At 46.6% G+C, this 24,053-nt stretch overlaps 4 protein-coding genes across 6 annotated transcripts; 2 read left to right on the forward strand and 2 right to left on the reverse strand.

Moving 5' to 3' along the window:
* Nucleotides 1–3,683: 3,683 nt before the first annotated feature.
* LOC123090219 (uncharacterized) lies at nt 3,684–7,885 on the forward strand. Its single transcript, XM_044511626.1, has 8 exons — nt 3,684–3,995; nt 4,440–4,547; nt 4,659–4,967; nt 5,074–5,239; nt 5,355–5,583; nt 5,769–5,959; nt 6,031–6,162; nt 7,562–7,885. Exons 1-8 carry the CDS (start codon nt 3,802–3,804, stop codon nt 7,883–7,885), a joined length of 1,653 nt encoding a protein of 550 aa, XP_044367561.1. The 5' UTR covers nt 3,684–3,801.
* Nucleotides 7,886–8,308: 423 nt separating this feature from the next.
* LOC123093295 (uncharacterized) lies at nt 8,309–10,936 on the forward strand. The gene is made up of 8 exons (XM_044515215.1): nt 8,309–8,541; nt 8,758–8,865; nt 8,977–9,285; nt 9,371–9,536; nt 9,648–9,876; nt 10,077–10,270; nt 10,340–10,549; nt 10,653–10,936. Exons 1-7 carry the CDS (start codon nt 8,348–8,350, stop codon nt 10,535–10,537), a joined length of 1,398 nt encoding a protein of 465 aa, XP_044371150.1. The 5' UTR covers nt 8,309–8,347; the 3' UTR covers nt 10,538–10,549; nt 10,653–10,936.
* A 161-nt stretch (nt 10,937–11,097) lies between these two features.
* On the reverse strand, nt 11,098–18,081 carry LOC123093294 (pentatricopeptide repeat-containing protein At5g15300). Of its 3 annotated transcripts, none has more exons than XR_006445235.1 (3): nt 16,369–18,081; nt 13,907–14,018; nt 11,098–11,574 (listed from the first exon to the last, which is right to left on the reverse strand). XR_006445235.1 is itself a non-coding variant. In XM_044515213.1 (2 exons), the coding sequence occupies exon 1, from the start codon at nt 18,007–18,009 to the stop codon at nt 16,369–16,371; it is 1,641 nt and encodes a 546-aa protein (XP_044371148.1). In that variant the 5' UTR covers nt 18,010–18,081; the 3' UTR covers nt 11,098–14,018. The 3 variants fall into 3 exon arrangements, 1 of the variants encoding a protein (XP_044371148.1); XR_006445236.1 differs by having other exon boundaries at nt 11,098–11,920; XM_044515213.1 differs by having other exon boundaries at nt 11,098–14,018.
* Nucleotides 18,082–21,705: 3,624 nt separating this feature from the next.
* LOC123093296 (cytochrome P450 704B1) lies at nt 21,706–23,924 on the reverse strand. Its single transcript, XM_044515216.1, has 4 exons — nt 23,537–23,924; nt 23,231–23,446; nt 22,850–23,146; nt 21,706–22,759 (listed from the first exon to the last, which is right to left on the reverse strand). The coding sequence occupies exons 1-4, from the start codon at nt 23,879–23,881 to the stop codon at nt 21,962–21,964; spliced, it is 1,656 nt and encodes a 551-aa protein (XP_044371151.1). The 5' UTR covers nt 23,882–23,924; the 3' UTR covers nt 21,706–21,961.
* Between the last annotated feature and the right edge of the window lie 129 nt (nt 23,925–24,053).

Below are 24,053 nucleotides of genomic sequence, written 5' to 3' on the forward strand. Positions count from 1 at the left end.
TGCTTAATTAGTAGTTGAACTAGATAGTTGATTTAATTAATAAACTATTTTATTTAACTATATATAGAAGTAGTTCCCGCATCAACGTCGGCGATGCCTATCCCGCATCCTCGTCGTCGTCGACTCGGCGGTGGAGGCTTGCTTGATCAGGGCCATGTTCGGGACTGGGCTTCATGTTTTGAACATACAACCAGGTCGTCCTACGAATCTCAACTGTCCATACCGGGTTTCTAAAAGAAGTGGAGACATAACAATCAAAGAATGGAAAAAATGTATGGACAGTCGTAAGGAGCTTCTTGGAAGCAACAAGCAGCGAAGGGCAAGAATTTGAGACAGGATGATCGTCATTCTTCATAATGGAGAGTCAGGGTCTATATTGTTTTATGCTATTTTACCTTAAGGGTGTTTAGGTCCTACCTGATACTGATGATCATGTGCTAAGAACAATTATGTAGGGTTGGGTTCGATGACTATGAGGATGATGATCGTATGACTTATTATTAATAACGAGTAGAAGTTGTATGATGATGCATGATATTAGTAGGACTTGTTATTATATATGATGATGTATGATGCAAGCATGCATGAGCATGTTATATCAACGGGTGAAATGAACATAGCAGCAGCGTTGATAAACCAAGGACGAAGATATAAGAGAGGACACTTCTCTCTATTAGCTAGCTAATAACAACCTAAAAATAACCCCCCAAAACCCTAAAGCAGCCACTTTTGTAAAAAAAACATGGACTTTTGGTCCCGGTTGGTGCCACCAACCGGGACCAAAGGCCCCCCTGACTGGGCTCAGCGGACCGGCCACGTGGAGGCACATTTGTCCCGGTTCATGTTTGAACCGGGACTAATGGGTGGAGGTATTTGTAACGACCCATTAGTCCCGGTTCATGAACCGGAACTAAAGGCCCTTACGAACCGGGACTAATTGGTGTTTTTCTACTAGTGTGGGGAGATGAATGGCTTAGCAGTAGCGCGCTGTAGGAAAAGACGCTACTGCTAAGCTATCTAGCAGCAGCACCTTTCACAATAAAGCGCTACTGCTATGTGTCAGCATGTAAAAATAGACTTTGTTCAATATATCAAAAATACATTGATCATCAACGATCTTTTTGTGTACAATCTGATTTGTCAATATGAGTCCTCACCGGTTTAGGAACAGGTGAAGACTCATATTGCAGCCACAAATTCTACACATATAGTTCAATGAAGACCAAGTGCTTGTCAAAGTTTGAGAAGTAACATATTTAAGGTGGTAGAAACTCTCTTCACGGAGCGAGGTGGGACTAAATTTTTGTAGGAAACTTAGCAGTAGCGCTTATCTGAGAAATGCGTTGCTACTATGCTACGTAGCAGTAGCGTGTGTCGCTATAACGCGTTGCTGTTATAACTAGCCTCGCGGCGGCCTCGTGGGAATTATAGCAGCAGCGCGTCTTTGAGAGGGCGCGCTACTGCTATATTTGTTTCAGCAGCGAGTTTCGGCTGGGCACGCTACTGCTAATTAGCAGCAGCGACTTATTTTGAAGCGCGCTGCTGATAAGATTCTGTGTATAGGCTTTTCCCTAGTAGTGAATTCATGCCTCTTTTTCAGGATCTTGCATATGAACTTGATGCTGTTGTGATCTTCCGAGAATTTTATATGGGGGAGATGGGCTGCCTCAATATGTACTATCATCTCAATTTTACTACAAAGACTAAAAGAGCTGATGATTTTCACGGCGGCATCAACAATCTATTCTTTGCTGAAGTGGCACAAACAGAAAGAGAAAATGAAGAATATGTGCTCAATTGTTTCCGTATGGTGAAACCTAGTGACAATGGTATTTCTTCGACCTTATATTAAGTTGAGGCCTGCTTCAGTAGAACCCCCCCCCCCCATATAATTTGTGGTCACATTTCTCTTATCGACGTCATTTCGTTGCCCATAGTGTCATGTTTCCCTTCACCTCGTCCATTATCCTTGAGTTTTCCTACTCCCGCCGATCCGAATTAATTGACGCAACCACTATACAATATAAGATATTGTATAGTGGTTGCATCAATTAATTTGGACAGGAGGGAGTATAGTTTTAATATCTAAGCCATTTCATGCCCAGACCTATGTACTGACTGTGTACACATGCTTTTTTTTGCCCAAGGGCGATGTTATGGTTGTATGAGTTACAGAAATGTTGATTTGAAGCACCCTGTCAATGCTGATAAATACGAAGGTCTCTATTCTGGCCCATTCAACCTATGTTGTGGTGTGGTTCCAGAACTAGATGTTGGCCATTGTGGTGTGGTTCTAGAACGGGAAAATATATTACGATGAAAATATGTTGTTTGAACTTAGTACGATGAAAATATACTTGGGAAAGTACATTTACAATGAAAATATGTTTTCACCATACTAAAGTTTATGCGTGATGATGGGAACAATTATGCATGGCACCAATACTTTAGTACTGAATGTTAAGAGTCCTACATTTAATCACAAAGTTCTCTTCCTGTACCTGTCTGACAAATGTGGAGAAGTGGAGTACATGGGTTGAGACCTGAGAGTTGTGCCAAGGGGCTAAGTTTTTCTTTCATGAATACGCAAAGCTTGGGTATTATTTTATTGATAGAAGCAGTTTAGAAAAAGTACAAGATGTGATACAACATATGACGAATAGACGTGAACATGGTGCCCGGAGTAGAGAAGTAAGGGGTGTAAGTCCAAACCGAGAAAAACACAACTAAACTCGTCATCTTGAAAAGTAGCCCAAACCAACAACAAGATGACTATAATCTCTAGATCCAGATCCAAGCTTGCCGCAATCAAACAAGACGACGCATGCATGAAGGAGAATGATGCTGAGACGCCACCGTTGTCCAGTCCGGATAAACGGAGCTAGGGTCTTCTCTGATGCTTGAAGAGGGGCTCAGATAACGGCCATGACAACATCTCCAAGAGGGGACGCCACCCGCGGGTGTCGTCGTTGCCAGCATAGCATGCAGGGATTTCGCCCTGGCCAGAGTCCGAGCAATCCCAAGATGTCGGATCACGAATCAGATAAGAGGAAGTTGTGGGCGGCAGGCTTCCGCCCAATAGATTTACTTGTGGTTTGAGCATGCCTATAAGCAACACGATTAATAACTACAATTCTACAATACTAGATAGATATAATATAAAAATATATTCTAGTATGTATCCAGTGATATTAATATTGGGCTCCCTTTAGTGTTTGTGGTTGTCACTAGGTGGTTATAGATATAATTAGGAATTATTATTATTCATGATTGAAGATGAATAGATCAGAAGTTTTCCCGCAAAAAAATCAATTTTTGGTATCGCAGTTTTCGATAGTTTTTCCTATAAATTTAATTAAAGAAATTCATTGCTCGACTTCGGACAAAATTTATAGGACTACTTTTTAGAATTAGAGGGAGTGGCTTGTAGTAACAAGTTTTGCCTGGCTCCGGTGAGGAAGGGGCGATGATGGTGATGCATTCTCGGCTTGCTTCAATGCTTGTAGTCGTCTCTCGATGGTCTACAGATCTAGATTTTTTTTTATGTTCGTTGTACTGTCACACGACATACTTATTCTCTCTCCTTTTCTCCCGGCCGCTTTGGCATCGATTGTTGCGATTTCCAAGCTCTCTATGTGTAGCAGAGAGTTTGCAAGTCCGGGTTGGAGTCACGGTCTGTTCTCCTGCGCACGTTATAAAACGGAGGCGATACGCGCGCGCTGGGGCGCCGCCGTCGCTCCCCTCCCCTTCACAGGAAAGCTCCTTTACGCGGTCCGGTCGACGACGACCGCGCTCCCCGCCATGCCTCGCCGCGCTCGTGCGGCATGTCTTCCCGACGGCCGCTACATCCGTGCCAACGCTGATGGGGACGGGCAACCCTTCGCCGACGTGGATTTGGCATCTCGACGACGCGTAGCAGATGTAAACGTGGAAGCCGCCCGCTCCGACGTCCAGGCGAGGCTCCAGCTCCACGACCGGCGGCAGCCTCGACCACGGTATGAACTTTATCACACCGTCCCTCTCTTAATTATAAAGTCACCGTTCCTGAAGCAACATGGGCCAAATTCTAGCACCTCGTCTTCGCTTCCAGTTACACAAAGTAATGTATAATCCTCAGTTCTCCTATCTCAAGTTCTCAATCATGATCCACATTAGATTTGTACTGCCTGTTGTGTCGACATTCAAAAAAACTAGTTGCTGTGTCTGTTATGCTGGTTGCTACTCCCTCCGTAAACCAATTAAACTAATATAAAAGCGATTAGATCACTACTTTAGTAATCTAAACGCTCTTATATTTGTTTACAGAGGGGGTACATTGGAAACTATTTTTCTCTCCCTCTCTCTTGGTTCTACATTGTTGATCGATTCAACTTCGTGTATACATCTCCCATGATAACTAAGTTTGTCCTTTAACTCATCGAGCTTGTGTTCCACTTCAGATGGGAGCATGCGGCATCTGCAAAAACATCTATTCCTGACACTCAACTGTCACGTTTCCAGGAGAAAACCCGGGCTTCCCACACACCGTGGCTTCCCCGACACCGGCGGTATGTGCCTCTTGTTCCCTTATTTCTAGTTTATAACCATGATAATATTTGATTATTCATCTCCAAAGATTACCTGTTGTCTACTAACCATGTGACATGTTTCCACTTCAGGTGTGAATACCCTTCTCATGATGTGCCTGCGCCATTGGAAACGCCGCTGCTGGAGCCAAAGGACCCCAATACATCCTCTTCCTCCATGCAGGCAGAGGCGTTAACTCATGACATCCCGCCAATGCCAAGGCACTCGTCTCCACCTATTTTGGCTTGTTACTTTTCTAGTTGGCATTTACGATTTTTCATCAGAGCAGATCTTGGGGGTTCTTTCCACACATATCCTTCTCTGGGTGGGCCATTTCAGAGCTTGCAGGAAGCTAAGAATGCCATTGCAAGCCATCTTGTTGACCTGCGCTCTCCAATAATGTGAATTTCCTCAACTTTTTCATGGATTTTCATCACAACAGAAAGTTTCATCACAACAGAAAGTACAATCTACTAATAACATATATAATGCTCTGACCTGAACTAGGTGCACAGATGGGCTTTCGAAGGCGGAGATTTGTATACGAGAGGCCCTTTACTGGCCTGATGGTACAAGGAAGAAGTCTTCCAAAAGCAATTCGGACCGTAGGAATATCAGCCTATTAGTTCAAGCTTTACTGGACAAGTACAACGAAGATCACTGTCTTTTGGGGGTTTGCTCTCTCTCTCCCTCCTCGACGTCTTCAATCCTTATCTTGTTACCAGGGTTTTCTTAATTGTCTTATATTCATGTACCAATTGTTGATACAATCCGTGCATGCTTTTTAGGATCTTGCTTATGAACTTGATGATTTCGTGATCTTCCGACAATTTTATATGGGGATGATTGGCTGCCGCAGGATGTACTATCATCTCAATTTTACTACAAAGACTAAAGGAGCTGATGATTTTCACGGCGACGCCAACAATCTATTCTTTGCTGAAGTCGCACGAATAAAGGGCGAAAAAATAGAATATGTGCTCAATTGTTTGTACATGGTGAAACACAATGACAATGGTATTTCTTCCACCTTAGATTAAGTTATGTTCAAATAGTTTGTGGTCACGTTTGTCTGGTAGACGTCATTCGATTGCCCCTAGTGTCATGTTTCCCTTCATCTCATCCACTGTAATTTTAATATCTAAGCTAATTCATGCCCAGACATATGTAGTGACTGTGTACACTTGTTTTTTTTGCCCAAGGCCGATGCTATGGCTGTATGAGTTACGGGAATGCTGATTTGAGGCACCCTGTCTATGCTGATAAATATGAAGGTCGCCATTCTCGTCCATTCACACTAGGTTGCGGTTTCGATCCATGGTTACCTGCATACATCGAGAATGAGGAGGATAGGTTGGCCGATGAGGAGGATAGGATAAGACGTCTATACAAGGTAATTTTTATATCTTGTGCAGTTGGTGTACTTGCTAATAATATTACTGAAGTGTTATTATTCTCCTTCAGTGCCTTGATGAACCTCCTATTTTGTCAAAATCGGATGGATCGGATGGTGCAAGAATGTCTGTTGGTTTGGCCAAGAGAGGGGATGTTGGTTTGGCGAAAAGAGATGGTGGTCAGGGAAGCGGGAAATACATTGTACCTGCTAGGCGTTAGATGGTTTGAGTATCCCGTACACAAAGCTGTAATGCCTAAACCCTATATATGTATAGTACCAAATTGATATTATGTGAAAAAATGTGTATTTTCTTACAAGATCAGAGCGGCCAAAGCCCTCACCCCCCTTCCATTGATCACAACAAAACCAGAGTAACAGAGTTCAAACGAACAGGACTATAATATATTTCCCTCAATCTAATATATATAATACCAAATAAATATCATATGAAAGTATATTTCATGATAAATTTGATGATATAACTTTGATATTCTAGATATTCAAAGTTCACAAAAAATCTAATATGCACTATATTATGGGACATAAAATGTTCTAACATTGCTTCCTACTATTGTAGTGTAGTACTCCCTTTGGCCCTAAAAAAAGGCTTATAAATTTTGTCGAAAGTTAAATGCTGCATGGTTTGACCCTGCTTGTAAGGAAATCCATCAATAACTACAATACTACATAGATATAATACGAAAATGTGTTTTAGTATACATCTAACCATCAATTTGGTATTCTAGTTTCTGATAGTTATTCCCATAAATTTGGTCAAACTTTTCATCGTGCGACTTCAGGCAAAAAAATAATAGAAAAATACTTCTATTTGGCCGGCCGCGTAAAGTCCGCCACACCATCCTCGCGCCACATGCCCCTGATTGATGAAGATGCAACACGAACTACATTGCAGATTGATGAAAGCGAGGCGCGCCACAACCCTGACTCTATATTCGTTTGCAACGTGGAACTTGTTGCAAAACGCGCGAGCGCATAGGCTTCCTTGAGAAAACGCTTTGAATGGAGCGCCACATGGCTTATGTTGCAAAACCCAAGCATAACACGAGCCATGTTGCAAATAGCTGACAATCGGACGACAGACGTCCAGAAAAAATAAAAATAAAAATTGTTTGGGAATTGCAACAACGCTCATGTTGCAAAGCATGAGATAACATGAGACTTGTTGTAAAGACTCATCGACTCACACAAAAGAAGAAAAATTGTTTAACAGATTGCAACAAGGCTCGGATTGCAACAAAGCTGAGAGTAACATGAGGCTTGTTGCAAATGCTCAGTGGCCCACGAGGAAGGATCAGATAGCTGTCCATGGCTCCATCAAACGGATGTTAGGGCGGACAGTCCCTTAGGATTATCATTCCGCCGACGTGTAGCATCCGCTAAATTTATAACACTTTTCAGAAAGGAAAATGCTCAGATTTAACCGGCTGAAAAGTGCCGCCGTGTCCGCTCTCTTCTCTACCTAACACGTGTCCCTATGGGCCACGCACGTCTCCACCTGATTTCTGATTCCCGAAACAATGCCTCAACCACATTATATTCCCCACAACTTTTCTCTTCCTCTCACGTCTTTTCTCCCAGATAGGACGAGCGCTGGCAGCTGGCCGCCGCCACAACTCACACCGGGCAGCCGGCAACCTGGACGCACACATTGGTGCTGGAGGCTTCTTCCCTCCTGCACCTAGATTAGATTGCCTGCCGGCGTCGACGGCCATGCCTGAGATCCCCGCGGCCCCATCGTCCCGCGTCACCCGCCTCTGCAAGGCACACCTCCATTGGAGCCTCCTCCGCCCTCACACAACAGTTCCTGCAACATTATCTTTGTTGCAAAAAAGAAACTGCATAAATTTTCTGCATCCTAACCTTTTGTTGCAAAGAAAATATCTTGATGTTTCTGCAACATGATTTGTGTCGTGAAAAGATTCTACAACAGAACCTCTATTGCAAATGTTTCCGCAATAAAATCTCTATTGCGAAGGATTCTGCAACAAGACATTTGTTGCAGAAGCAGAGGACGATGCTCAGCCAACAGATTGAGTCCAATCTGACGGCTCGCAAGGCGGCGGATAAGATCCGCTGGCTGACGGGTAGCACGCCCCGAGGGAGTACCTTGCAGTAGTAATCCGTTTAGGATATACATTACATTCTAACTTCTTGTCTCTGCTTCTTCCCCACCGCTTTGGCTTGGATGATGTGGTTTCCTACTTCTGTATGTGTGTAGCAGAGCGCCAGAGCGTTTCCAAGTCCGAGTTGGAGTCATGGTCTGTTCTCCTTCTGCACGTTATAAACGGAGGCGATACGCGCACGTTGGGACACCGCACCGCCGCTCCCCCTCCCTTCCCAGGAAAGCTTCTTTATGCCGCCGCTATGCCTCGCTGCACTCATCCGGCATATCCTCCTGACGGCCGCCATATCCGTGCCGACGCTGGCGGCGGCGGTGGACAACTCCTCACCGACGTGGATGGAACATCTCGACGCATTGCAGATGTAACCGTGGACGCCGCCCGCTCCAACGTCCAGACGAGGCTCCAGCTCCACGGTGGGCGGCAGCTTCCACCACGGTATGAACTTCACCGCACCGTCCCTCTCTGGCTTTTATAAAAGTCACTGTCCCTGAAGCAACGAGGCCAAATTCTAGCACCTCGCCTTCACTAGATTTCTACTACTCGTGCATGCCACTCTGCTATGCTGGATGCCATATTCAGTGGATGGTTGGTTAGTTGATAACTTGATAAGTAAGTTGCTCTTCAACTCATCGAGCTTGTGTTCCACTTCAGAGGTGAGCATGCGGCATCTGGAAAAACGTCTGTTCCTGATCCTCAAATGTCACGTTTCCAGGAGAAAACCCGGGCTTCCTGCACACCGTGGCTGCCTCGACATCGACGGTATGTGCCTCTTGTTCCCTTATTTCTAGTTTATATCCATGATAATATTAGATTATTCATCTTCAAAGATGTTCTGCTGTCTACTAACCTTGTGACATGTTTCCACCTCAGGTGCGAGTACCCTCATCACGATGTGCCCGCGCAGTCGGAAAAGCCGCTGCTGGAGCCAAAGGACACCAGCACATCCTCTTCCTCCACGCAGGCAGAGGCGGCAACTCATGACGTCCCGCCAATGCCAAGCCACTCGTCTCCACCTGTTTTGGCTTGGTTTTTTCCTGGTTGGCCTATACAGTTTCTCATCAGAACAGATCGTGGAGGTTCTTTCCACACGTATCCTCGCCTGAGCGGGCCATTCCAGAGCTTGCAGGAAGCCGAGAATGCTTTCGATAACCATCTTGATGACCTGCGCTCTCCAATAATGTGAATTTTCTCAACTTTGTCATGGATTTCCAAGATAGCAGAAATTACAATCTACTAATATATAGAATGCTCTGACCTGAACTAGGTGCACAGATGGGCTTCCGCAAGCGGAAAAAGCGGTATGGCATGCTCTTTACTGGCCTGATGGCACAAGAAGGATGTCTTCCAAAAGCCATCCAACACGTCGGAATATCAACCTATTGGTTCAAGCTTTACTGGACAAGTACAGTGAAGATCACCGTCTTTTGGGGGTTTGCTCTCTGTTCCTCCTCCCGCCTTCAATCCTTGTCCTGTTACCAGGGTTGTCTTAATTTCTTGTATTCATGTACTAATTGCTGATACAGTCCATGCCTCCTTTTTAGGATCTTGCATATGAACTTGATGGTCTTGTGACCTTCCAAGAATTTTATATGGGGGAGACTAGCTGCCTCAAAATGTACTGTCATCTCAATTTTACTACAAAAACTAAAGGAGCTGATGGTTCTCACGGTGGCAGCAACAATCTATTCTTTGCTGAGGTCGCACGAATAAAGGGCGAAAATGTAGAATATGTGCTCAATTGTTTCTGTATGGTGCAACATAATGACAATGGTATTTTGTTCCGCCTTTAAGTTCTGCTCTTTCAGTTCTGGGTCACATTTATCTGGTAGACGTCATTTGGTTGCCCCTTGTGTCATGTTTCCCTTCATCTCGTCCACTGTCCTTGAGTTTTACTTTAGTTTTAATATCTAAGCTAGTTCATGCCCAGACATATGTAGTGACTGTCTACACATGTTTTTTTTTTGCCTAAGGCCAATGCTATGGTTGTACGACTTATGGAAATGTTGATTTGAAGCACCCTGTCAATGCTGATCAATACGAAGGTCGCCACTCTCGCCCGCACAAAACATGGTGCGGTGCCGTCCATCCAGGCGTACCTGCATACATCAAGAATGAGGAGGACAGGCTGGCGGATGAGGAGGCTAGGATAAGACGTGTAAACATGGTAATGCTTATATCTTGTGTGGTTCGTACTTGTTAGTAATGTTACTGAGGTGTTATTATTCTCCTTCAGTGCCGTGATGAACCTCCTAGTCTGGCAAAACCGGATGGTGCAGAAATGCCTGCTGGTTTGGCCAAGAGCGAGGATGCTTGTTTGGCCAAGAAAGAGGGTGTTTGTTTGGCCAAGAGAGAGGATGCTGGTTTGGCTAAAAGAGATGATGGCCAGGGAAGCGGAAAATACATTGTACCTGCTAGGCGTCACTTGGTTTAAGTATCCTCTCAGGTATATATATGCTTAGTTAGATAAATTTGGTTTGATTTAAGCATATGTTTGATCTCACTAAGATTATTGTATTCTTACAATCACATTGCATATTTCCTGCAAGGTCAATGAATCTTTAGTTGATCAACTAGTGCATGGATCCTCTCTGTCAACAAAAGAAAAAGAAAAACTAGTGCCTGGGTCCAGAAACATTATGGATTGCATGGCATTGACAGAGATTATCAAGTGTAAGGGCAATCGTTTCCAAATTTCTCTGGACATTTAAGAACCTGTGTCATTATGATCGATGCACTACCAATGCTCTCAAACTCTTTTAAGGCTTATTTTTCTTTTTAAGTATAGTGAACGAGGATGCATTATTAGAAACTAAAATATATGTTCCCGACATGTGTTATTCCATAATTGCAGCCGTCCTGCCATTGCTCCCTTATACATATTTCTATCATGTACATGCCAAATTGCCAAAAATGAAATTCCAATTGATGAGTTGTTTTCCTTCATAGCCCTCATACTAGCGGGTAGTGCGCGGCGGCACGCCGCGCCACATAGATCGATAAGCTATTTAGTTTTTTCTAAATATCGGGTAAGTCCTCCCAAAACTTGAACATAGCAAAGTAGTTCATACAAGGATAGGGTACATGTAGTTGATACATGCATAGGTGATCAACAAAGGGTACATCTAGTTGGTACATGCATAGGTGATCTACAACACGTAGTGATAGTGGATACTGGATGCAGAATTGTGAAGCTCTTGTTCTCTTCTTACACCTGAGATGTTGATCATCCAGCTGGGTTTGTCTCTACGATGTAGTGGTAGATAGATGAAGCTGGTTCTTTTGCTCTTGTTCTTGGTGGTGGTAGATGAAACTGGCTCTTTTGCTCTTGTTCTTGGTGGTTTGTTTGATCTGTAGGCAATGTTAAAGTTGCTACTGGATGCACGTCCTGGCTCTCGACGGTTAGGCAAATTATCTTGAAATTGGAGAAAAATCTTTTTGAGGACCCTTGTTCGCCTCACATCCATTTATCTGACAAATAATTAAGGACAGAGGAAGTATCAAATTTTCTCAAATGGTTGCTGCATCCTAGAAGCAAATTACACCAGAAAAATATATATATGCATCAGTATTGTTAATTCCCCCAGAATGCTCTAGATTATCTCTATGCTCTAAATATTGCAAGGAAAACCAAATTACTACAGTACTACAATGTACTCCCTCTGTAAAGTAATACTCCCCTTTCTAAATCACTAAAGTAATGATCGCTTCCGCTCCACTATTGTCTTGAGCGCGTATGATTGTGGTCGTCGATGACTATACCGTGATATGTGCAAAGTTGATGAAGATAGCTTGAGCAACCTTTTTCTTCTGAAAGCTATTGATCACAAAATTTGTAATGACAATTTAACTTCAGAAAGAACATTGAAACATGGATCCTTCTCTCAATCGAAGAAGTTGATGTGCTTAATTACTAAGAGAGAACCCATAGATCTCAAGCCAACAATAATAAGCATTTAAGCTACTTATAACTTGATTTTCCATGAGAAAAGAACATATGTTAAATCATATTTAAAATATTATGAAGTCATAAAAGCATAGAAGCATCAGAATTTTCCACTGAAGACACTATGTTAGTGCACCAAAAAATAGGTCAAGAGAAGTGAAAGGAAAAAAGATCAAGTAAATAACACATGGAAGGAGATCTACAGGAAGTAATTATTCGCTTGTACGTATCAAGTTATTTTTAAGAAAGGATAAGAAGGGCATATATAGGGGAGTATGTATTTTGTTTTCTAGAATACGCCCGAGTATGCCTATTATGCATTAAAGGAGAGGGGAAAAGAACCCCAGCGAAGAACTCTTCCATGTTTTACACATAACGTAATTAGAGTTGAATTAACTGAACTGGTACAAATAGGGGAGTATGTACAGCAAAACTGCACACTTCCATGTTTTACTGATACCGCCATTAGAGCTAAATTAACTGAACTGAATCTGTTCCTTGTATGAGCAAAAATACTAAGCTTTTAACTGTACAACCCCACAGCCAGTCAAATGATGCATATAACTGCTGCATGCTATGTGGGAGCGGGAAAAAACACTTCTTAAGGTAATTTAAACATCCAACAGTTGGTGGAAAAACTATATTACTACAGTCAGAATCCATATATGAAAACAAAGTAAGTAAAAGAAAAATGAAATGGAAAACGCTCCACACAAAATATAGATATGTATGAACTGCTAGGATAGAAAATAAATTAAGGAATGCCTTGGAGAGAACTATTTACACATGAAAGAAGTGAGCTATCATGCTGGAAATTCGGATGCATGACTAAACATCCCACCAGGAATAAAAATGAGGTAAGCTGCTAGATCTTGCCTGTTGGTAAATGCCTGGCCATTTTTTTTACAAAAAGTTTCTAAATTCAGATTGGATAGAACAAATAAAGCATTGTTTACCCTTTACATAACTTACCTGGTGATAGCAAGTAAAAATACTCCTACCAAAGCTTCTACACCATCTTATCATGTTAATGCATATATTTTTGTAAGTTACTCAAATATGGACCACGATCTCCTAGAGACCCAAAGACCAATTACGTGGTAGAGTAATGTCTAAATAGAGGAAGCACGATGTTAGTTGTCCATGTGCCTGATACGATTTGCACTTTTTTTGTTTGAAAAAAAAATCAATTTACACCTGCACGCCAAGAGTTCATGGTTACACAAAATAATCAGAAGAGTTCAGGTTCACTGAAAGTTCAATATAGAATAACGCATCGTCGATGTGTTATACACACATGTTGAATGCAAGGAATAATAAACCACTAACTGGACCATATCCAATGTTAAATACATCGCAGAATCTATATTGGTGGAATAGTCTTGCTACTTCTCACTGAAAGTATTGCTGAGGGAAAAAGTACAATTCAAACCATAGTTTTAAATAGGAGTTATAGCCCGCTATAGCTGATTCGGAGGTCCGCCCCTATTATCCATAGCCCGCTATTTATAACATTGGTTCAAACCCTGATCTGGACTACATCATCACACATAGGACCGTTGAGAAGATCTCATGGAAGCAATCAATTAAACAGTTCACGTATGAGAAACTTGACACCTATGTCTCTTGGACATGAGATAAGGCACAGTAATACCACAAAGAAGTAGAAGCAATATGATTATTTGTAGTTCTATGAAATAAACATTCCAGTCAAAAACTACAATTACGGATTGCTAAATTTGCATGTGACATTTCTCCACATTAGGGTACTACAATGGTCAATTTTACAATCTCCCCTACTTTATTTTTACTTTTATCTTTGAAGGGCAGCACATATGAATCTGAGAGAAGATATACCTTTTATGACTGCTAAACACCGTCACCATAATATCTCAATAGTAATAATTCCTCTTTCGTATGACCAGGCTTTCTAAGGCATTCTCTTTTTGTACATCACGAACTCATCAATCTGAAAAAAAAACAAATAGACAAAGTCAAGTAAATATATACCATCATAGAAGATAGTCATCCAGATATTCATTTGCTTGATCTGATATTAATTTGCAAATAAAAAAGAGATCATCCAATTACATAAAAAAAATCATAAAAGATATTCAAGTACACGCCATAAGCATATTGGCATCATGATTGGTAAAACCAGGAACAAAGTGAGCACTTGTGAAAAGGCATCCCTGCACTAAACTAATTGCTCCGGCCATACGTCCACAAAATAGTACACCCATGGAACAGAAAACATGTAAATACTTCATCCCTTGTGTTGAGATAATGCCATGTTGGTTGCGTACTGAAAAAAGCACACATATTTTTTACGTTGGCTTAGTTTGGTCAATTGACCGAACACATTGCAGTTGACTTGAACACCGATGTCGGAAGAGCTGAATGCTACAGCTGGACCGTGCGGATAAACTGCAGGCAGACACGCGAATGCATCAGCTAGCACACACATGACGCAGCTGCAGCAGGAGCACACAAGCCGCACATGCACGCGACATATCACATGGCCAAGAGAGTGCCGAGTGGCAGCCGGCGTGCACTCGCCGCAAAGGGGAGCAACAGCGAGATTGGGCACCTCCTCAGGTTGGCTTCTGGGGCGGAATGTTGGCATCGCCTGGCTCGAGCCCCTCCTCTTCGTGGGGCTCGACCAGAGGGAGGAAGAGGAGTGGAGAAAAAAACAAAGAAGGAATCTGCGCCATGGATGCCTGCTCTGTTCGCTGCTCTCGTGGAGGCGTGCACTTGCGATTAGAAGATGTGACAAGGAAGGCAAGAAGAAAAACGAACAGAAGGCGGCTGGCCCGGACGGCGACCACCACTTAGATTCAAGCCACCGCCGGCCATACGTCCCAAGAAAAAAAAGGACACCCAGCTGCTCACCTGACGCTGGAAAAGATCGAGCCTTCTTCAAGATGGAGACGGTCCGGTCCAGGCAAGGGTCGTCGGGAGGAGGAAGTAGCCAGAGAAATCGTCGGCAGGGCGTTGCCCTCATCCCGGTGGCCCTTGACGGAGCCATGGGGCTCGACACCCTCGAATCCGAAGCGGCGGCGGCTACGCTTTTTTTTCGCAACCCTGGGGGCTTTTTTTCTTTTTTTGAGGTGACCACGGAGGCAGTAGAGGAGAGGTTCTGTTTAGGGATTAGAGGAGAGATGGTTCGAGGAGGGAGGGTTTCATCTAAGATCGGGGCGAGGTGGGCTTTTGTAGGCCCATAGGGCGGTGGACGACTTCGCCCGAGTTTTCGAGAGATTGTCTCACGCATGGAAACCGAACACGTGGAGAGTACGTGGCACACCCCAAAACGCTGAGCGAGATAAAAAAAAGATACGCTCCTATCACACGCGTCATGCAAACAAGGGCAGTAAAAAAAAGTCCAAAAAAACCAGGAAAAAGAATCCCTTACGGGCCTAGTATTCTTAGTATTTTCAGAACTTGAACTAGACAAGGAAAGTTGATGTTGCTTGGCATATCTGTCCTTTATGGGTAGTCCATATTCTCTGGCCATTAATCTCATAGCATGTTTTGGTTCATGACTCTCCACTCAGGGACCTGACTACATGGCGAAGACAGCAAAGGAATCTATGTGGGGGATATTGCTGTTTTTTTTTAATTTCCAATATCTTTGGGATGGGCGGAACTTGTCGTGCACCATCATTTGTCATTTGCTTTGGACTTAGTTGTATGTTATTGTTGAATTGCCTGTACTGCAGGAAAGTTTAGTGCTTTACATCTCTAATGGAGTTATGTTTGATATTTGAGTTAGTGTCGGTAATGGAGCTGCCAGTATATATTCATCAGGCTTCCAAGTGACTAGCCAATGTAATTAATTTTTATGTAATGCCATTTACAATGAAACTGCAAAACAAATGATGTGTTAGAAACAAGATTTAGGGTGGTTCAATATTTGTAGTTCAGAAGCATATTTCTGCCCCTGCAAAGGAAAGAAAGAAAGCATGTCTCTCAAGGAGCCTGAGCCTAATCCTCCAGTCTAAAACAGTCAGAAGGTTAGTGCCGCATAACTAACCTTACTTGGGGAGGTCCTGTGTTGGACATTTTGCCTTGGTTCTATGTTGTTTTATTCTATTACTCGCCGTAGGATGAGTAACAGAGAGAGATTCACAGTTTTAGGAATGTGTTTTTGATGTGCCATGTGCATTATTGGCGATTTTATATTGTGACGGTATTGCAATCAGATGCACATCTCAATTTTATCAGTGCTAGATGTTCAGTTTCCGATCCAGAAGCTGGGAGCTCAAAAGTACTTATACTCAACCAATAAATCCAGAAGCTGGGAGCTCAAAAGTACTTACTCAACCAATAAATCCTTTCAGTCCAGGATGTGATTTCGACCGTCTGAAAGACTGCAGTGGATCCTTTGTGCTGCCATCTACAACCGTGCGACCTGCCTCCTTGTTGACACCGCTGTCATCCATCAACTTTCTCATCTTCTCCGACTCCAACCATTCTCCAGCTGAAGCATAGATGTTCGAGAGGAGCACATAATCCCCACTGTCATCGCTCCTTGCCTTTAGCAGCTGTCTGTTAGCGTGCTCAGCCAGTTCAATCTCACCATGGACCCTACAAGCCCCAAGAAGCGTCCTCCAGATGACAGAATTAGGCTCCACCTTCATGGTGTCAATGAACTCAAATGCTTCCTTCAGAAGCCCCGCGCGACCCAGCATGTCAACCATGCAACCGTAATGCTTGACATTGGGCTCAATCCTGTACTGCTGTTGCATCAAGTTGAAGTACTCACGTCCCTTGTCAACCATACCGCCGTGGCTGCATGCGATAAGGACAGCGACGAAGGTGATCTCATCAGGCCGGACTTTCTCTTTCAGCATTTTCTTGAACACGTCAACAGACTCCAGGGCATGACCATGCAATGCCAAACCTCCTATGATAGAGTTCCAAGTTGAGACATCCTTATCTCGCATCACCCAAAACACCTCCAGTGCACTCTTCATGCTCCCGCATTTTGCGTACATGTGAATCAGCGCATTGCCAAGGACGACAGTAAAACCAGTTCCTGAGAACTTCTCTGAAAGAGAGGAATGCAACCTTCGGCCAACATCCAAATCACCGGAGTCGGCACAAGCTGACAGTAAGCTCAGCATTGTGATAACATCTGGCTTTTTGCCCATGCGCTGCATCTGCTCAAACAGGTCCATGGCATGCTTGTGCGAGCCGCATCTCACATACCCAGAGATCATGGCGTTCCAGCACACGACATCACGCTCAGGTGCCTGGTCGAACAGCTCTCTTGCTGGGGCCATCTCTCCCCGCTTGGCATACGCGGTGATCATCACGTTCCAGGACACAAGGTCCTTCACAGGACACTCGTCGAACAGCTGCCGGGCAGCACCAATATCCCCTCTCCTTGCACAGCCGCTGATCATCGCCGACCACGCCACGGCGTCCTCACGCGCCCTGTGGTCAAACAGAGCACCTGCAACACCCAGCTCTCCGCAGCTCGCGTGCATGCCAATGAGCGCGTTCTTGACGAACGCGTCGGACTCCAGTCCAGCCTTCACGACGTGCGCGTGCACCTGCGCTCCGGTGCCACCCGCGCCCATGGCGGTGCACGCCCGGAGCACGAACGGGAAGGTGATCTTGTCGGGCCTCACGCCGCCGCCGCAGCTGCTGAGTCGCGCCATGCGCGCGTAGAGGGAGACGGCGTCCCGGGGCGCGGAGGTGTGCGCGGCGCCGCGGATGAGGGTGTTGTACATGAAGAGGTCCGGGCGCGGGATTTGGTCGAACACGTGGTAGGCGTGGGCGATGGCGCCGCGCACGGCTACAGCGGACGCGAAGAGGAGCTCGCGGAGCGCGGAGGGGTCCGAGAGGAAGCCCCGGAGGACCAGGAGGGTGTGGACCTGCTTGATTTGGCGGAGGCTACGGCACCGCCGCCACAGCGCCGGCTGCCGGCGCTGGGTGCCGGACTTCCGCAACATCTGCGTTGTGTGCGCGTAAAAGGCGACAGAGCGCGGCGAGTGCACTTCCCCCCAGAGCTAGCAACTGGCCATAAGCACACTCATGCCTCGCTGGTACACAAAACTTCCACATTAGATTAAAAAGAAAACAGAAGAATTACGTCCGACCTATGCATCCACATTACATTATTTCTGGCACATACAAATTTGATTCTTATGTGAATAGTTTGATTTGTAGAACTGAATCTTATAAGAAAGTTTTTAAAATATTTCTTAAGACTGATTTCCGGAGAAAATATGATGCAGTCTAACTCTTGATGCAAACACAATGGACGTGTTTGGTAGCCGTAGGAGCCGGGCCTGGCTCAACCGAGCCTGGTTGAAGGAAAACAGGCAAAAAGTCGACATCTGCACATTATTTGGTTGCCTGCATCTAGGCCTATCGCATTAGGTGAGCAATTTTAGCATAGCATTTGGTTGTCTGCATTGGCTCAGCTCACGCAACTACATGGTGTTGGGTTTCATGCAATAGTTGTTGTGTGGTAACCTCTTTGGCGAGGTGGTGAGGTTATCAGCACCAGCGGCGTGAAGAAAAAATTATGCACACACAACAGAAGATAGTTGTAAACTATAGCCGCACTTTAAATAAAGTGCCACACTTAAACATATCAGTTCAAACGCAAAAGCAGTACGATAAGAAACTAAACCAACTGGAGTATAGGAAGGGCAGTCCTAGACGTTCACGGCGAAGGCGTTGTCGTGCTTGCCGCAACCACTTCAATGCCTTCGTCGTTGAAGACGATGACCTTGAGTGTGTCGGGAGTGGGCAGTTTGAACGTCACCATGTAGTCGATTCTGATTTGATGGACAGCGGCGAAGGGAGCCCAACCCTGATCGAGGGTCACCCTGTCGTACATTAGCCGTCACCACGTCCTCATCCGTGGTCACCTCCTTAGGCGTAGTCGGCACAACCTCCATGGGCGCCACCACCTCCTTGCCCTTCTCCATGGGCGGCACCACCTCCTTGCCCTTGTTGTCCGTGTCGATCTGCATTACGAAGAGCGTGCATTATGAAGAGCACAGAGTTCCGAGGTTGATAGCCATTAAAACCTATCATCCATAACCCCTTTATTTACCCATCCTCGGTGACTACTTACCCACCATCTAACCATCTCACTCAGTCATCTCTCTGTCTCTCACTCTTCCTCCTATCTACCGCCATGAACTCTAGCAGCAACTCCAACTCCAACCCCATCCCCAACCCCTTCCCTTGGGGCATTAGATGGAGGGCTTTCTTTCTCGGGTGCTTGCTCGGTGACCGCACCAAGTTCGAGAACACCATGGAAGTCTACTCCAACTTCACCAGCATGGCAGACATGCAGAAAGAGTCGGACGCGTGGTGAAGAAGGCGACACTGGAGGAGGTCAAGACGCTGCTTCCTGACCCAGGGAAGGGCACTATGTTAGTCAACATCCTTCGCTGGCCATGAAACAGGCCGACTCCGGCGACGCTTGACGGAGGAAAAGGTGGGCCAAGTACAGAGAGTACAGGCATCCTCATGACCATCGTGTCGCATCGTACTTCACGACAAGGACTATGGCGGCGGTGAAGGAGGAACAGGAAGCGTTGGCGATGGAGGTGGAAGAAGAAGTTGTGGTGGCGATGGTTGTAAGGACGCCGGAGCCAGGACACCGAAGCATGCCAATCGATTTGGAATCTAGCGAGGAAGAAGAGACGGTGGTGTAGCTCGAGGAGAAGAACAAGGGCAAGGCCACCCGCCGCTCCAACTGCCTCCAGGGTCGCCGAGGATAAAATTTAGGACTACTGTGCAAGATTTACCTCCAATCCCAATTACCCTTGTACTCAATCCCGATAAGTAACCTCAAATCCATCAGTACTGCGAACTCATGAAAATGTTATGATCACTCTTGTGGCTATTTACATCGATTCCCCATTCCCCTAACGTGGATCAAATTGAATGAGTACGTGAGGAGGGTGAAAAAAGTGCTTACCGCCATTGTTGTGCCGGAGGTGATGATGCGGATGCCGGTGAAGGGGCCGGAGGTCACCTTGCTGTTCTCCGATCTGCTGAACACCGCCGGCGGCGACGGTGAGAGCGGCGACAAGGGTGAGGGGAGAGGTAGCGGTGAGGGGGCGGTGAGGGTAATAACTGCAGCGCTTCGGGAAGCAAAGCTGTTTCTCGAGCGTGGCTCCGCACATGCAGTCCTGCCGCCCACGTGCATCACATAGGCCTGGCTCGCTAGAAACCGCCGATCTAAGCGTTTCTAGCGAGACAGGCCCAGAGGTGCTTTGGGTTTCGTGCTATGCAGGCCGAACAGCGAACACATGCAACCAAACGGGCCACAATCTTCCCGCGCGGGCCTGGTTGGCGTATATGCATGCAACCAAACACGTCCAATCTGAATCAACTGAGCATGACATTGTAGTGATACGTTTTCCTTATTCATGTATTTATGGAATCATGCGAATCAAAGCTAAGATCCTAAAGCTTTTATTGTAATTTTCCTTTTCGACATGGCCATGCTTGTAAGGTGTTGTGATTCTTAATATATGGCCTTAGGCCTTTTCCAAAAAAAGATAAGATCACCTAATTTCATTTGTTTTGGTTTTTTTCTCTCGAAAGGGCCCAAGGCCAAATATTAAGTATTACAGGTCCTTCCAAACACTCTCACACAGAAAAAATTACATTCAAATCCTTGGCTATGCCAAATTCTTCCTCCTGCATCCACTGACAACGTGTCGTAAGCATAGCTTGATGCCGCTCTGGGATTTCACCTCGAAGAAGCAAACTTTTTTAAACTCATGAGCTTGTAGAAGCAACAGGTAGGAAGTCGTTGATCTAGACTTGAAGATGCCGGCAGCCGCGATCTGTGAGCAAATTGCCGCCCCGGAGATGAAAATGCCGATGAGGGCGTAGAAACTCGATAGACTACGGAAGTCACCCGAATCCAGATGGGTCCGCTAAAAACGTAAACCGATCGGACCCGGAAGACAAATCGAAGACACGGCTCCACACGCCCTCCGCCGGCGATAAGCACGCCAACGGAAACTGGGGGAACATTATTCCTAAACTAGGACTCGGCAAAGTAAACCTGAAAAAACACATATCGTTGCATGATAGCTCTGGGTCTGATGTCGAGCTCGTCACCATCCAGGACCATGCATCAATACCCTCTTGTCCAAGCTTGTGAGCAATGCTACACATACGTAATGTTACGTATAGATCTGACGTAAAAGATGATGTGGAGGTTGCTAATTGGGCCAGGATTAGCAGCTGGGGTCCACCCCGGTTAAAGTCACGGGGAAGGAGAGAATTTTATGAAAGGTTAAGTAAGCCTACGTAGCAATTTTCGTAGGTGTAGGATTATTGCTTGTCCAATGACCTAGCCAAGCCGGGCCGCTGTTGAAGATCGTCGTGCTGGATATGTGATCCTCCGACCACCGTCACCTTCACCAGCGCCACCATCGAGCATCGCCTGTCGACAACGGCAATCTGACCACTCATCACCGTCGCTGTCCTGCAACATTCCACCAGCTCCAACATGTCTGGCACCCCACGAGGAGCAGCCTTCCTGCCCACGTCGCATCCGGACGACGGCGAGAGGGGTCAAAGGCTAAGGTTTGGTCGACAGAATAAATCTGCGAAAATACTACCCTTAGAAAACACCCAAAAAAGACAATTGCACACATTTGTCATTTTTGAAATGTGCAATAAATACTTAGGCTCAAGAACAAACACGAACTATAATGATCTAGAAGCAATACAAACATGGTACGACGGTAACAACGGACGAGCAACGTCCATGGCAAATCGATCAACACACTCTCCACTCTGCCTACATATACGAGTTTATCACAATTGCTAAGTTAAATCGAGCCTGTCATAACACGCCGGCCGTCTGGCCAGACAGCCACCGGAGCGTCCATCACCGTCGCCGGAACCAGATCAAGATCAGGCGAGCGGCACCCTGGAGACGCGGACCTTGAGGCCGTGCGCCATGGAGAGGATGGTCATCATGCGGTACTTGACGGGGTGGCCCTCCACGAGCTCGAACCTGAAGAACCTGCACAGGATGGCCAGCGCCATCTTCATCTGCAGGTACGCCGAGTCCTTGCCCAGGCAGATCCGCGGCCCCGCCTGGAACGCCGTGAACTTGAACGGCGACGCGTTGCGGAAGGCGCCGTCGTCGCCGATCCACCGCTCTGGCCGGAAGCTGGCGGCGTCGGGGCCCCAGTTGTACTCCATCCGCCCCATGGAGTAGGGCACGTACGTCACCATCCCGCCGGCGCGCACCTTGGTGCCGTCCGGGAGCACGTCGTCCTCCGCGATGCCCTTGGGGTCCTGCGGCACCGCCGGGTACAGGCGGAGCGTCTCCGTCACGCACGCGTGGAGGTACACCAGCTTCCCGAGCCCGTCGTAGCTCAGGAGTCCCGCGAACTGCGCCACGCGGGCGGCGAAGGCCTCGTCGGAGCCCTCGCCGTCGCTGCAGGGGACCAGAGCGACGCCATCCTCGCGGGCGCGCTCGGACTCGAAGGCGGCCAGCTCGCGGCGGAGCTTCTCGGCCACGGCCGGGTGCGTCATGGCCATGTAGGTGAACCAGGAGAGCGTCGTGGCCGTCGTGTCCCGCCCGGCGATGACGAAGTTGAGCACCACGTCGCGGAGGCCCTTGTCGTCCCCGAACAGGCTGCCGCCGTCGTCGCCGCCGGCCTCGCCCAGCTCGATGAACCGCGACAGTATGTCGTGCTTGATCTGCGCGCCCAGTTAATGTGTCAGTGATCAGTGGCATCTGCACAAACCAGCGATCGGGAGCTTGACGAATGACGATGACCACGTACGCACCTTCTCCTGCTTGCCGCTGGCCCGGGCTTGCACGATCTCGGCCTTGCGCCGGCGGATGACGCTGTAGGTGAACTCGTCGACGAGCTTGATGCTCTGCTCCAGCAGCGCCTCCGAGCCGACGTGCAGGAATTTCTTCACGCGCCACAGCGGGTCGATGAACCGCAGCGTCACGATGATGTTGGCGGCGTCGAAGGCCTGCGCGAAGCTGTTCTCCGGCAGCTCCGGCGACAGCGTGCCGATCTCCACCCCGAACCCCACCTTGCAGATCGAGTCCAGCGTCATCCTCATGTACAGCTCCTGAATTGGCTCGCTCGCGTCAGAATCTTGAGATTTTGTCCAAGAAATCAACGTTCATATGACCAAGGGAAAGAGTTCAGTTACCTGCATGTCCACAACTTTGCCTGCCTTGCAAGCCTGGCTCAGGATGCTGGACAGCTTCAGGGAGTACTCCCTGAACACGATCGTGCTGAAGTCTCTCAAGTTCTTGGAAGCGAACTCGAAGCTCGCCGTCTTCCTCTGCTTCCTCCAGAGCTCGCCGTCGGCGTTGAATATGCCGTCGCCGAGCAGCACGTCCATGTAGGACCTGTACACCTCCCCCTACACACACAATTCCAGATTTCAGACATTTGTAACACTGTCAGTACCGATTATACTGAACCTTGACTGACATCTCGAGGATTGTTTCACCTTGGGGTAATTGTTGAAGTTGGTCTTGAGCACGTGCTCGACGTTCACCGGGTCGGCGATGTAGGTGTAGGAGGTGAAGGGCATGTCGACGGTGACCGTCCGGTGCTTGGACAGGTACTCCACGAGCCAGTCGTGCATCCGGTAGTAGTTCCTCAGCTGCTCCAGCGTCGCGCCGATGACCGGCCATGACCGTGGCCCCTTCTGCTTCCTCAGGCTCCACCAGTGGACCAGGATCCACGAGAGGAACACGAGGAAGACGGCCATGAACTTGTGGAGCCCTGCCAGCGGGAAGAAGGCCGTCGTCGACGGCATGCCAAGGTGAGCTTCCTCCATGGGGCTGCTCATGAAGGGGGTTCAGGTCTACAGGAGGATTAACTCTATGTAGCATTTGGATGGCTCGGTTAGGTAATATATTGGGCATTAGTGCTGCCGAGCACCAAACAATCTTGGTGTGGCCGAGAATTAAGATTGCCTCATCCACATGGTGTCCCTAACCTAACCCCCTGACTAGATGGAA

The sequence above is a fragment of the Triticum aestivum genome, chromosome 4B (genome assembly GCF_018294505.1).
Source record: "Triticum aestivum cultivar Chinese Spring chromosome 4B, IWGSC CS RefSeq v2.1, whole genome shotgun sequence".
Lineage (NCBI taxonomy): Eukaryota > Viridiplantae > Streptophyta > Magnoliopsida > Poales > Poaceae > Triticum > Triticum aestivum.

Bases quoted from the DNA above. Each gene is read 5' to 3' on its own strand.
- LOC123090219 (XM_044511626.1), top strand. From the start codon at position 3,802: ATGCCTCGCCGCGCTCGTGCGGCATGTCTTCCCGACGGCCGCTACATC. The intron at 3,996-4,439 runs GTATGAACTTTA...GTTCCACTTCAG, and splicing joins CGGCGGCAGCCTCGACCACG to ATGGGAGCATGCGGCATCTG. The intron at 5,584-5,768 runs GTATTTCTTCCA...TTTTTGCCCAAG, and splicing joins GGTGAAACACAATGACAATG to GCCGATGCTATGGCTGTATG.
- LOC123093295 (XM_044515215.1), top strand. From the start codon at position 8,348: ATGCCTCGCTGCACTCATCCGGCATATCCTCCTGACGGCCGCCATATC. The intron at 9,286-9,370 runs GTGAATTTTCTC...GACCTGAACTAG, and splicing joins GACCTGCGCTCTCCAATAAT to GTGCACAGATGGGCTTCCGC. The intron at 10,271-10,339 runs GTAATGCTTATA...ATTCTCCTTCAG, and splicing joins GGATAAGACGTGTAAACATG to TGCCGTGATGAACCTCCTAG.
- LOC123093294 (XM_044515213.1), bottom strand. From the start codon at position 18,009: ATGTTGCGGAAGTCCGGCACCCAGCGCCGGCAGCCGGCGCTGTGGCGG.
- LOC123093296 (XM_044515216.1), bottom strand. From the start codon at position 23,881: ATGAGCAGCCCCATGGAGGAAGCTCACCTTGGCATGCCGTCGACGACG. The intron at 23,147-23,230 runs GTAACTGAACTC...GAGCCAATTCAG, and splicing joins GCAAAGTTGTGGACATGCAG to GAGCTGTACATGAGGATGAC. The intron at 22,760-22,849 runs GTGCGTACGTGG...CTGGGCGCGCAG, and splicing joins CCAGCGGCAAGCAGGAGAAG to ATCAAGCACGACATACTGTC.